Source organism: Cebidichthys violaceus, unplaced genomic scaffold, assembly GCF_023349555.1.
Source record: "Cebidichthys violaceus isolate CVI_PGR_0920_01 unplaced genomic scaffold, fCebVio1.0.p SCAF_16, whole genome shotgun sequence".
Taxonomy (NCBI): domain Eukaryota; kingdom Metazoa; phylum Chordata; class Actinopteri; order Perciformes; family Stichaeidae; genus Cebidichthys; species Cebidichthys violaceus.
Genome location: NW_027176329.1, coordinates 6,457,519 through 6,469,899, shown reverse-complemented (window position 1 = coordinate 6,469,899; position 12,381 = coordinate 6,457,519). Strand labels below are relative to the sequence as shown.

At 41.5% G+C, this 12,381-nt stretch overlaps 1 protein-coding gene across 1 annotated transcript; it reads left to right on the top strand.

Moving 5' to 3' along the window:
* Nucleotides 1-3,109: 3,109 nt before the first annotated feature.
* On the top strand, nt 3,110-7,030 carry LOC137872633 (coagulation factor XI-like). The gene is made up of 9 exons (XM_068710948.1): nt 3,110-3,218; nt 3,327-3,483; nt 4,050-4,159; nt 4,658-4,820; nt 5,002-5,120; nt 5,211-5,343; nt 5,527-5,633; nt 6,409-6,568; nt 6,777-7,030. The coding sequence occupies exons 1-9, from the start codon at nt 3,158-3,160 to the stop codon at nt 6,928-6,930; spliced, it is 1,164 nt and encodes a 387-aa protein (XP_068567049.1). The 5' UTR covers nt 3,110-3,157; the 3' UTR covers nt 6,931-7,030.
* Nucleotides 7,031-12,381: the final 5,351 nt, after the last annotated feature.

Below are 12,381 nucleotides of genomic sequence, written 5' to 3'. Positions count from 1 at the left end.
TACCCACCAGCACATGGATGTGGCCTAACTCTTTTTATCTGTCTTGTAGGGACCAGGACCTTTCCTGGCAGGAAAGACCTTTTCACTCGCTGATGTGGTTGTTTATCCAAGCATCGCTTATCTCTTCCGTTTTCGGTACGTTGATTAAATCACAAAAGCAATACATTTGTAATTGGAAGTTCACATCAACTTTTCTCCTTTCTTTAGGTTATGTGAAGAGCGTTACCCTAAACAGACCCAGCATCAATGGGTTAATGCAGGGGTGGGCAACCTTTACTATCCAAAGAGCCTTTTTGCCCTATTTTCCACCAAATAAATTTCGTCTGGAGCCGCAAAAGCTATTTGATATTACAGCTTATAAAGTTTTAAATATAGTTATATTATATATACAAAAATTATGGTTAGTTGTATTTATTAAAATAAACAAAAAAGACAATTCTTGTTATTTTATTTCTATTTTACCTGTTATAACAATATCAAACTCTTATGAAGAGGAGAGTTTGCTGCAGCAGTTGAGAAATCGCTCTTTTTCTCTCATCTCCAGCGTGATACTATTCAGCAAATGCTGTGTGTTTGTTCTGGAAGTGTCTTTCTACATTGCATTTTTTGCACATATCAAGCATACAGGTAAGCCGTCATCGTTTGCCGCGAATGCAAATTAATACGTCCACACAGAATTAAACTCTCTATTTTCCCTGATGACTTATCCATTGATAGTTTACTCTCCGGGGAGCCATCACCTTAACGTGGCGGAGAAGTTTGAGTGTCCCCATAACCCTGAGGGCTATGTTGTCTGGAGCCTAGAGCTCCTGGTAGGGTCTCCCATGGCAAATTGGTATCAGGCGAAGGGCCAGACTAACAATGGTTCAAAAACCCCAATGAAAAAGCAAAGAGTTTTAGGAGACCCTGCCCGGAGGAAGCCCGGGGCCCACGTCTGGAGCCAGGCCCAGTCGGAGAGCCCGACAGCAAGCCCCTGGTGGCCGGGTTTGCCACGAAGCCCGGCCGGGCACAGCCCGAAGCAGCAACGTGGCACCCCCCTCCTATCCATCCTGTGGGCTCACCACCTGCAGGAGAAACCGCTGGGGTCGGGTGCGCTGCCCTATGGGTAGAACGTGGAACGTCACCTCTCTGTGGGGGAAGGAGCCGGAGTTTGTGCGGGAGGTGGAGCGCTACCAGTTAGATCTGGGGCTTACCTCTACACACTGCATCGGTTTTGGAACCGTACTCCTGGATAGGGGTTGGACTTTTTTCTTCTCTGGAGTTGCCCAGGGTGTGAGGCGTCAGGCGGGTGTGGGAATACTCACAAATCCCTGGCTGAGTGCCGCTGCGTCGGAGTTCACCCCGGTGGACGAGAGGGTCGCCTCCCTACGCCTGCGGGTTATGGGGGGGGAAACTCTGACTGTTGTCTGTGCATATGCACCGAACAACAGTTCAGAGTATTCGGCCTTCTTGGAGACCCTGACTGGAGTCCTGTATGGGGCTCCAGTGGGGGACACCATTGTTCCGCTGGGGGATTTCAACGCGCACATGGGCAACGATGGGGATACCTGGAGAGGCGTGATTGGGAGGAACGGCCTCCCTGACCTAAACCCGAGCGGTCGTTTGTTGTTAGACCACTGTGCTAGTCATGGTTTGTCCATAACGAACACCATGTTCAATCATAAAGATGGCCACATCTGGGGGCCATCCAATCCCTGTACGCCCAAAGCGAGAGCTGTGCCCGGGTTCTCGGCAGTAAGACGGACTTGTTTCCAGTGAGGGTTGGACTCCGCCAGGGCTGCGCTTTGTCACCAATCCTGTTTGTGGTATTCATGGACAGGATATCGAGGCGTAGTCGTGGGGAGGAGTGTTTGCAGTTCGGTTGGCTGAGGATTGCATCGCTGCTGTTTGCAGATGATGTGGTCCTGATGTCTTCATCGGGCTGTGACCTCCAGCACTCACTGGATCGGTTCGCAGCCGAGTGTGAAGCGGTTGGGATGAGGATCAGCACCTCTAAATCTGAGGCCATGGTTCTCAGCAGGAAACCGGTAGATTGCCTACTCCGGGTAGGGAATGAGTCCTTACCCCAAGTGAAGGAGTTCAAGTACCTCGGGGTCTTGTTCGCGAGTGAGGGAACAATGGAACGTGAGATTGGCCGGAGAATCTGAGCAGATTGTAGCGATTAGCGAGCGGCGTGTCCAGCGGTGTTATCAGACCTACAGAGCGGCCATCTGAAGTCAGGTTAGCGGCTTTGAGCAACCAATCTACTTCCTGTTTACACCGGCCTCTCCCGCCTGGCCAGTGTACGTGAATAGTCACGTGATATTCGTTTTCAGGCGTAGTCTGGATGGAGATCGTCTCAAAAATGATGCTGAAACGCCGCGTGGACGGAGATCGTTTTTGTTTGTTAAAACTTTAATATTTTTTATTAGTGTGGATGTAGACTCAGGGAGCCGCAACAGAGGGGCTGAAGAGCCACATGCGGCTCCGGAGCCGCAGGTTTGTGACCCCTGGGTTAATGGCATTAGAATATAACTAGGACTCTACGCCAACATATTTGAGCATAGTCTTAGTCTAGTACATGAACATTAACTTTCCAGTGTTTTCATACCAAGACCACAAAGACATTTCTCCAATCAGAGTCTGGGTTAAGATCCCTTGACTTTCGTCATCAGAGCCTTACTGACCTGTTCAGTCCCTCACCATGGGAACAAAGCAAATGAAACCCTTGTCATTCTAGGTGACAGGTCAGACCTCAAAGCAATGTTTCAGCTTCACTCAATACAACCTAATGCTTAAAAGTATACTTTGCTATTAAAGCTGTTCAATCAAAAATTGTGTTATAAAAAGGAAAATATAAAGTAAAGACAGGATTCAGCATGCCAGAAAAACTACAGCAAAATTCTAATTTCGATTTGGTCAGCAGAGCAAAAGTAAACAGTTGCATTATTGTTCCAATGTCTTGAACATCATTATTGACTTTAAGTCAATAAGGAAGTTCAAGATATTGGAACATTCAATGTCTTGAACATCATTATTGACTTTAAGTCAATAAGGATGTTCAAGACATTGGAACACTTTAAAAAAGTCAATAAGCCTGAAGTCAAAGTGTGTTTGGGACTCCCTTTAAAAATGAGCTGTTGGTTAGAGAATCCTCACTTGCCTCAGAACTGAGAACATGGAAACACTTTGGTTTTTGGGGGTCCTGCTGTCTATCTGCAGCCTCTCCTTTAGTCAAGGTAATACATTCAAGTATTGTAATTTTATCACTTATACAGTATGTAGTATGATGTATAGGCTATGTGTGTATTTGTACATGTGAAAGTGTGTGGTGTTTTCTATTTCAGAATGTAATCAACAGCTTCTGGAGAATGTAGATTTCCCTGGAGCAGACATCAAATCTGTCTTCTCTCCTGATGCCGCTCACTGTCAGCAGCTTTGCACTCAGCACCCCTCCTGTCGCTACTTTACCTTTGTTCGTGCTGACTGGACCAAAGACAATTGGTAATATAAGTAATATAAGTAATACTTATTTATACCAGAAGTCAAAATAAATCAAATAGTTTATTATCTAATCTCTTTTGCAACCGTACATGAGAGGTATTATCTTTAAAAAAGGCTTAAGCCCTAAAGGTTATTTGACGATTTGTTTTCGATGCAACTGTGACCATGCACTTTACTCTTTATTTTACTTTTTTTTTTTAAGTTTTAAAGGGCCAGTGTGTAGAATAATCTATTGGCAGAAATGAAATATGATATTCATAACTATGTTTTTATTTGTGTATAATCAGAAGAAACTAAGAATCGTGTTTTCGTTACCTTAGAATGAGCCGTTTATATCTACATAGAGAGCTATACCTCTTCAAGGACTATACCATATTGCACCGACATCTGTCTACAGTAGCCCAGAAGAACAAACACTGGCTCTACAAAGGGCCTTTCTTGTTTTTACGTTACCTGAAGGCCACCGCCGTTCACACACACACACACACACACACACACACACACACACACACACACACACACACACACACACACACACACTCAAAAACATCTCTCCTTCTCTGCAGGCACTTCTACTGCTACCTCAAGACCAGTCCCTCTCAACAGCCCAATGTGAGGACTCCACTGCAGGGTGTCACCTCTGGGTTTTCTCTCAAACCCTGCAGCTCAGATCCACGTAGGCTCACTAATATTTTAAACCATTATGAAAACCATTTGTTAATTTACAATTTTGGGGTGTAACAAACAAGTAACAAGGTTACGTAATTAATTACAAAGTAAGAGCAAATGTAATCAGTTACAGTTACTGATAAATTACACTTACGAATCAAAATATTGCCGATTACAAAAGGGTTGCATCCAAATATAGTAGAATATGTAGAATATAACACACAAAGCTGCTGCTCTGTTCTTAATTATTAAGTTATATTGAAGAACATTTAATTGAAGTTTGACAGTAATCAGTGATAAGTACTGTTCTGATGTTTACACTCCCTGGTTTTAGTTTATGTTATTAGGACTTTTTTAGCTTTATTACCTAATTTAAAACGTGTTAGAAAAGTAATCAAATTAACAGTGTAACTAGTAATCTGTAACCTATTATATTTCTAAGTACCCTTACATACACTGTTAACTATTGATCCATGACCACACTCTCCTTTACTCTGTCTGCCAGAGCCTTGTCTGCCTCAGGTGTACCATAACATGGACTTCCCAGGGGCAGACTACCAAACCTTGTTCACAGCCGACTATGATGAGTGTCAGAGAGCCTGCACACGGGACCCGGCCTGTCAGTTCTTTACTTTTGTAAATGGGGTCTTCAAACCAGAGAGGATCAGGTAAAACTGGATCACACAATGTTTCACTGCTGTCGAAATCAACTTTATCTGCTCCCTCTATAGTTGTTAGACAGAGTTGGTTTAATTCAAACAATGAGAGGGAAGCCTTTCTCTTGCACCACCAAGGTTGCGACATAGGCTCACCAATTCCCTAACTATGCAATTTCTTGTTTTGTTTTAGGTACAAGTGCCACCTTAAATTCAGCTGGTCAGCACCAATAACTTCTATTGTTGAAAGAAAAACTGGTGTAGTATCTGGATTCTCCCACAATGCAGAAATAACTCAAGACGTGAAACCAGGTACACAAACAGTCATGGCAAAAGCATTTGGAATAAACTCTGCAGATAGTTGCGCATGCTTTCTTAATGTGTTACCCATGTTTTGATCAGCATGTGAAGGAAAGCTTTTTCCAAGCACTGACATCCCAGGAAATGACATTGTGGTTCTTCCTGCTGCGTCTCCTGAACACTGTCAGACTCTGTGCTCTGCTCATCCAGTCTGCACCTTCTTCTCTTTTGTCAGGTAGACAAACAGTTTTCTCCAATAAGTCAATACAATGAGTAATTAGAACGTGCTTTTATTAGCCTATTCATTGTTCCAGCAACTTACCTGACAGTATCTTAACTGTGGTTACATATTTCATTCTCCTTTTCCGTCAAATCTCTTCTTGAATCTCAAAAAATAGACATCTTCTTTTTTTTACAGTAACAACTTTAACTGTCACCTGAAGAACAACAAAAATGAAATGGTTACCAAAGCCAAAAAAGGAGTCACATCTGGAACAGCAGCACGCTTCTGTCAGCTGGATAACAGTATGTATTATTAATCAACACTAAAACTGCCAGAGAGGACACACTTTCAGTAGACCATCACAGACCAAAGATCGTCTGAACTATATGGATTGACTAATTCAATAATTTAATGTTATATATTTATTTACTGGCTGGATTGACACATGTTCTACACATTCATGGTTCCCAGATGATCCATCATAACAATTTTAAATAATAAAACTGTCTTTTGATTTTAGGAAATTGTTTCAACAATGATGAATGGACTGCCAATGATTTTACTAAACACCTTCATACTTCCCTCAGGATGAAGAATGCTTTTCATGACTGACTTATGGCAGCATGCTGTGTTTACATTATAACGCTATTTATTCTCAGCAGTTAGAACAATTACAATCGAAGCACTGTGCTAGAAGTCCAAATCTAAAAACATTAATGGAATGTCAGAAAAACCTTTGTGATGAATACGTTGTGGCAAAGCCAGACCTTTTCTTTTCATGTTACGTTTCTATTATAAAAAGACAACTTTCACTGAATGGCAATGTTATTTTTTACTTTATTCGATCATTTCAGAAATAATGATAAACCAAACATCTGCCATTTTCCCTCTAACACTTCATGAATAGATAAACTATAAACTCTTATTTTAGATTTGGTTAAAGCGATCTTAACAAAAGAACTAGAATCATTCATCAACTTTATTCTTCTATCCTTTCAGTTTATTGTTGGTGAAGTATTTCTGTAGTTTAGCCAGCAGCAGCAGCAGCAGTCTAACCTTGTTCCTCTCTGCTACCAGGCTGGGTTAAGGTCGCTCTTGAAGGAGTAGATTTCCGAGGTGATGACATTCGCTATGAGCTGATGGACGATGCAGGCACTTGTCTGAAGACCTGTAATGAGGATCCTACATGCCAGTTCTACACCTATGTCAATACAAACTTCTTCGACAGTCAATACAGGTACATTCATCTTAATGCATGCATGCAAATCCGCATTAACACAAATACTTTCCAGTTTTTTAATACAATTGTTCCAACAATTCAGGCAATACCCATAAAACATTTAACTCATCGTTAATCAGACGCCATTGCAGCCCCTCTTTATAAATTATGACAGCTGTATTTATGGTGCATGTTTGAAGATGCTGTTATTCATCTTGTGTTCCAGGCGCCGCTGCTACCTCAAGCGTGCCATCACCATGCCTGCTCCTCCTAAAGTTACCAAACTGGCCAATGTTGTATCAGGCTTCCAACTGAGGAACTGTGTGAATAGTGCTCCACACACAGATGTTGTTGCTTTGGTTTTCAATATTGGCACTTGATCTGTTGGTGGTTCTTAGCATCATTTGATTGCTGTTCAAGCTGCAGATGTTTATTTTTGTGTGTAAGCAAGAGCAATAAAACAGATCAGTTTGCTTTCAACCTGCTTTATTCATTTGAAAGTCAGTATTCACACAGTCTTATTGTAGCCCACTTGTAAGAGGAATACATTTTCAAGAGTATAGAGTTATAGTATTTAGGTGAGCAATGATACTAAAATATATCTGTGTGTTTCTACACCAGCACAATCTACCACAGACAGCAAGTTTCATTAAGGTCCTTACAGTATTTAACATTTTCAGTAATAAGTTGTACCTTTACTTAGTAAATAGCAATAAATGGTAGAAATAAGGACAAGGTGAATATTATATAAAAAACTGATGCCAGCTGGCTTATTGTTATTTTTCGCACATTAAAGACGGTGGAAGCAGAGTGGGGATTCTTGCATGACTTCACCTACTTTCGATGTGCATGCAGAAGGGAAAAGTCTGACTTGAAGTATATAGAACAACTGTATTGTTGTGAGGTATTTCTCACTGTGTTATCTGTGTATTGACAGTCTGTCACGTTATTTCCAAATACTGAAATCGCACGAATCAGCATAGTATCTGCACGCTGCCTTTCCTGAACACTCATGCCTTGTGCACTGCTGAGAAGTACCATGTTTGCCAAATAATTAGCTAAGAGAACGTTTTAAAAACAAACTTTGGTCTGGTTGACAATGTCTTAATTTGTGTGGTCTTAACTATTTTAGTGCTCTCATGTCTAAGCACGAAGCTAAAGCATTACATTAGAGTCATTTAGCAGACGCTTTTATCCAAAGCGAATTACAATTGAGTAGCTATCTATACACCTATGGGAGCAATTTTGGGGTTAAGTGTCTTGCTCAAGGACACATTGACATGAGACTAGTGGAGCAGGAGCCGGGGATCGAACCTCTGACCCTCTGATTGAAAGGCGGCCCTGCTTTCCAATTAGCCACAGTCACCCAGCCAGCAGGTAATTAGCTTAGCTTAGCAGCTAGCCTAGCTCTGGATAAAGTTGAAAAATATGGCTTCCTGCACCTTAACCATGAACATGTCATATTTTTATTGAAGAAAAAAAAATCAGAACACAGAGTTGTGGTTTTATGTGGATTTACAAGCTAACTATTTTGTGACCAGGGGTACTGTGTTTGTGTGAGTAGATTTCTTGGGTTCTGACTTTTGCAATTTGTGAAGTGAAGTGGAGAGGACTTGTACAGAGGACCAGTACTTTCAGAGTTTCTCTACCGCTGGTATCAGGTATGTCTGTTGTGGCAAACCAGGGGGAAAAGCTGAGCAGACTCAGCACAGGAGGCGGACGGGAGGCAATTCAGCGGACTCACCCCTCTCCTCTGCTCTGCCCAAACAAGATGGAGGAATTGTCTCAGACTGAGTGTAGACCGAAGGCCAAAGACCCCGACCAGGAGGAATCTTTTGTTGAAGTTTGACCCTATCCCCCTTTACCCTAACCTGGTTATTAAAGGACACTTTTTGTTACATGGTTACTGTCTCTGAGTCTCCTGTTTTATTTCTGAATCTTGCCTCCACGTCCCCCAGGTTGCCACGTTTGGGGTGCCCAATACGTTTGGGTTGCCCAATACGTCGATCGTGGAGGTGGTGGGGGTAGATCGCATGCCATTAAAAAAAAATGAGATGTCCTCATGGCATTTGCCACTTGATTGACGTACATGGCAGTCAGTCTGAGATCATGTCTTTTCTAACACACGGGTCACCACGTATGCGCGGTCAACCGCAAAACTCCAGCGAGCTATTTAGTTATCCTCCCAATTTATTTCTACTACAGAAGCTAAAGCTGCAGCGCCGTGATTTGGGGAACTTCCAAAACCTCGCGTCAGAGCTGGAGACGCAACGGAAGCTGTGTGCGCAACTTGACAGTGACAGAGCAGATTGACAAGTGTCTGCCAGAGTTTGACAAACGCTTTCAAGACTTTGCTTTACTCGAGCCAGTCGCTACATTTATGTGCTGCACATTTCGGGAAGATATTGAGGTGATTAAAAAATTACAACACTGTTTCACCTGAACTCGTCTGGAGTGGAGGTTGAGATTTTGACACTACAGGCTGACATTCAACTGAAGTCCAGGGCTCATGGACAGTTTTGGAACTTACTCACAGAGGAAAAGTACCCAAACATGAGGAAATGTGCTTCCTTCTTGACTGCATTATTGGGTTCTACTTATTTATCTGAGTCAGCCTTTCCCACATGAAGAATATTAAGTCCAAACACCGTTCCACCATGACTGATGATCATTTGAAGTCTGCTTGAGGCTGGCTAGCAGCTACTGTCCGGACTATGCAACTCTAGCTAGTTTCAGTCAGTGCAAGTCATCAGAGTAAGGTATGACCAAAAATGTACAGAATTGTATTGTGCCATAAGGATTCATTCAAGGTACGCCAACATATATATATATATATATATATATATATATAGAGAGAGAGAGAGAGAGAGAGAGAGAGAGAGAGAGAGAGAGAGAGAGAGAGAGAGAGAAAGAGAGAGAGAGAGAGAGAGAGATATTTAGCATTTTGAATGTAGGTAGATCATTTTGACTTGGTCATTTTAAAAGTATTTCGCAAGCTGGAAAAGTGTGGGCACCCCTGATCTAGCCCAACCGTGTTATCTGGAGTGGAGACAGATGAGGATGCCCTGGCCCCAGCGGAGGCCCTGGCGAGGGAGGATCCACGTTTCATGTTACGTCTCTAGTATGAAAAGACAACTTTCACTGAATGGCAATGTTATTTTTTAGAAATAATGATGAACAAAACATCTGCCATTTTCCCTCTAACACTGCATGAACAACCTTCAATACCTTGTATCACTTTTTGTAGGCTCAGTTAAGGTCTTTTGTTGAACAAACACTGCATTTACATATAGGTTGTGCGGAATGCTGTTCTGTTAGAGCAGGGGTCGGCAACCTTTACTATCCAAAGAGCCATTTTGCCCTATTTTTCAGCAAAGAAATTTTGTCTGGAGCCGCAAAAGCTATTTCATATTACAGCTTATAAAGTTTTATATATAGTTATATTATATATATATGTGATACTTTTCAGCAAATGTGTGCTTGTTCTGGAAGTGTCTTTCAACATTACATTTTTTTGTTGTTTGCTAATTTCTCGCCAAATTTCAAGCATACAGGTAAGCCAGCATCGTTGGCAGTGAAAGCAAATGAATACGTCCACGCAGAATTAAACTCTCCATTTTCCTCCGTGACTTCTTTTTTTGGGATTTAATCATTGATAGTGTAGCCGAGCCTTAATGTTGCGCCAATACTTTATGATAATAATAAAATAATAAACACGGGGTTCCGAAATCTGCGCCAAGACAGCAGCAACTTTATTCACTTCTCCCACACTTCACCAGAACCCCTTTTTCTTCTTCCGTCTCATCCTCCACAATAAAAGCACCAAACACATACACAGGAACACTGCTTCCTAGAGAGCTCTTATGCTCAACATAATAGCTTACAATAGACGCCTACGTACCCGAGTCGTTGGGCAGGTAGAAGACCGGTCCGGTGAGGAACGAGAACAGCATGCAGGGAATGATGACGTTGATGAAGTAGAGAGGCAGACGCAGCATCAGGAAGTGGTAGGTGATGTCGAGGTGTGGCGTATCGAGGCAGCAGGTGTAGTAAACCCAGTGTTTCCAGCTCCTGTAGTCCTTCAGCACGCATTCACCAGACTCCATGAAGTCACTGAGGTCAGGCCGATCATTGTCCTAGAAGACAGAGGCGTATAGGAGGTAATGCACCGCAGTAGAAAAGGGCCATAAAGGTGAAGATATTTAGGGGTTACATGCTGTAAACTACAGTTTGATGACAGGAGTGATGGTTATTAAATCTGTAGTATTTGAAACCACAGACACAAGCTTTCACACTGATCTGTCAACATAACCCTGTGAATATATATATTATATCTAAGTCACACTCACTGGGTTGATCTCGCAGTAGCTCTTGAAGATGGGTTCCACGTTCTCATCCCAGTGTGCTACAACAGGACTTTGGTTTCGTGGATGATGGCAAAGTCAGCGCTGAGGAAGAGGAAGACGGGGACAGAGGGAGAGTGTGAGGGAAGCATGCGAGGCATTTGGACGAACAGGTGTGTGTGTGTGTGTGAGTTTGAGTAGTGTGTGTTTAATTGTTGTACAGCACTAGGTCTGGTTTCCATATGTCGGTTGAAGGGACTCTGATCTTTCTGATGCCTCCGTATTCATCTGGATTCCAATTCAGGTTCACATGGAGCCATTGCTGGGGTGAAAATCAGGGAAACTTGAGATCATTTTGTCTACTAATGTACTGATGAAGCCAAGTTTAATTGTTTTTATTCCCAGAATGAATACATTGTGAAAATACAAGTTGTCATGTACTCTATATATCACAGCAGAAGAAATACAAATCTTGTAACCTCCAGCAGTCACCATGTCATAAACCCTCCCTTCTTTCTATTTTAACTTGTTGAAACAAATATCATTCATTTGTGATGTTATTTGTGTAATATATTCACCAATAAAAAGCATATAAATACATGATAATGGGCTACCAGTTGCAACTAGATCTATATGTAAACTAAAATGCAGATTCATTGATAAAATATATGATTTATAATAATTGAGTAACTGTGTTTTGGGTGTCACATGGTAAAAACTTTAATAGCATTCATTTCTAGGGAAATTTGTGTGTAGAAACACTCTTTTTTTGATAATCAAAGGTGAGCATTACTTTAATTCCATAAAAATAACTGTAAACCTTGACTGGCTGTACGTATAAAAAGACGATCTATTCCAAATCCTGTTAAATCTACATACTTGCAGGGTACGCCACGTACCCTCTGTTTTTCCTGAATTCAACAGTCACATTTACCTGTTTGAGACAAACATTACTGGTCACAATCTGGTTAACTTCATCCTGATAGAAGCAGAAAAAGACAGAATAAACAAAAACAAGTAAGATTTTCATGAGAGATTTCAGGACAAAATATAATCTGCACGCTTGTAACCATTTATTTTGTGTTTTTATGGACAATCTGTAGCATTTTAACAATACAAAAGCACATTTAGAGGCAAACATACTATTATATTAATGGTCGAGGCAATCTGGAGTGTGAATTAAACATTGTGACACCACATATTCAAAGTAAAAGGTTTTGGAAATAGTCACAGACGCCTTAATGTTAAAACATCTGCCAGCCACGTCACAGTTTGTTTGGTTGTACATAACTGCTAATGTTAGTGTTAGAAATAATTACAAGCAATGGTCAAGCGCAAACAAAACGTGTGGATAATTCTGGATTAATGCATGACATAAAACATCCTCAGTTGTACTTTATCATTAATATACAACATAAGATAAGTGACTGGATCTTTAAAATGGTCTATTACGTTTGGCTTGGCTCGCAAAGTCCGGTAGTGTTGGAA

Coding starts and splice junctions, on each gene's coding strand:
- LOC137872633 (XM_068710948.1), top strand. CDS start 3,158: ATGGAAACACTTTGGTTTTTGGGGGTCCTGCTGTCTATCTGCAGCCTC. Junction 4,160..4,657: donor ACCCTGCAGCTCAGATCCAC/GTAGGCTCACTA, acceptor TCTGTCTGCCAG/AGCCTTGTCTGCCTCAGGTG. Junction 5,634..6,408: donor CTTCTGTCAGCTGGATAACA/GTATGTATTATT, acceptor CTCTGCTACCAG/GCTGGGTTAAGGTCGCTCTT.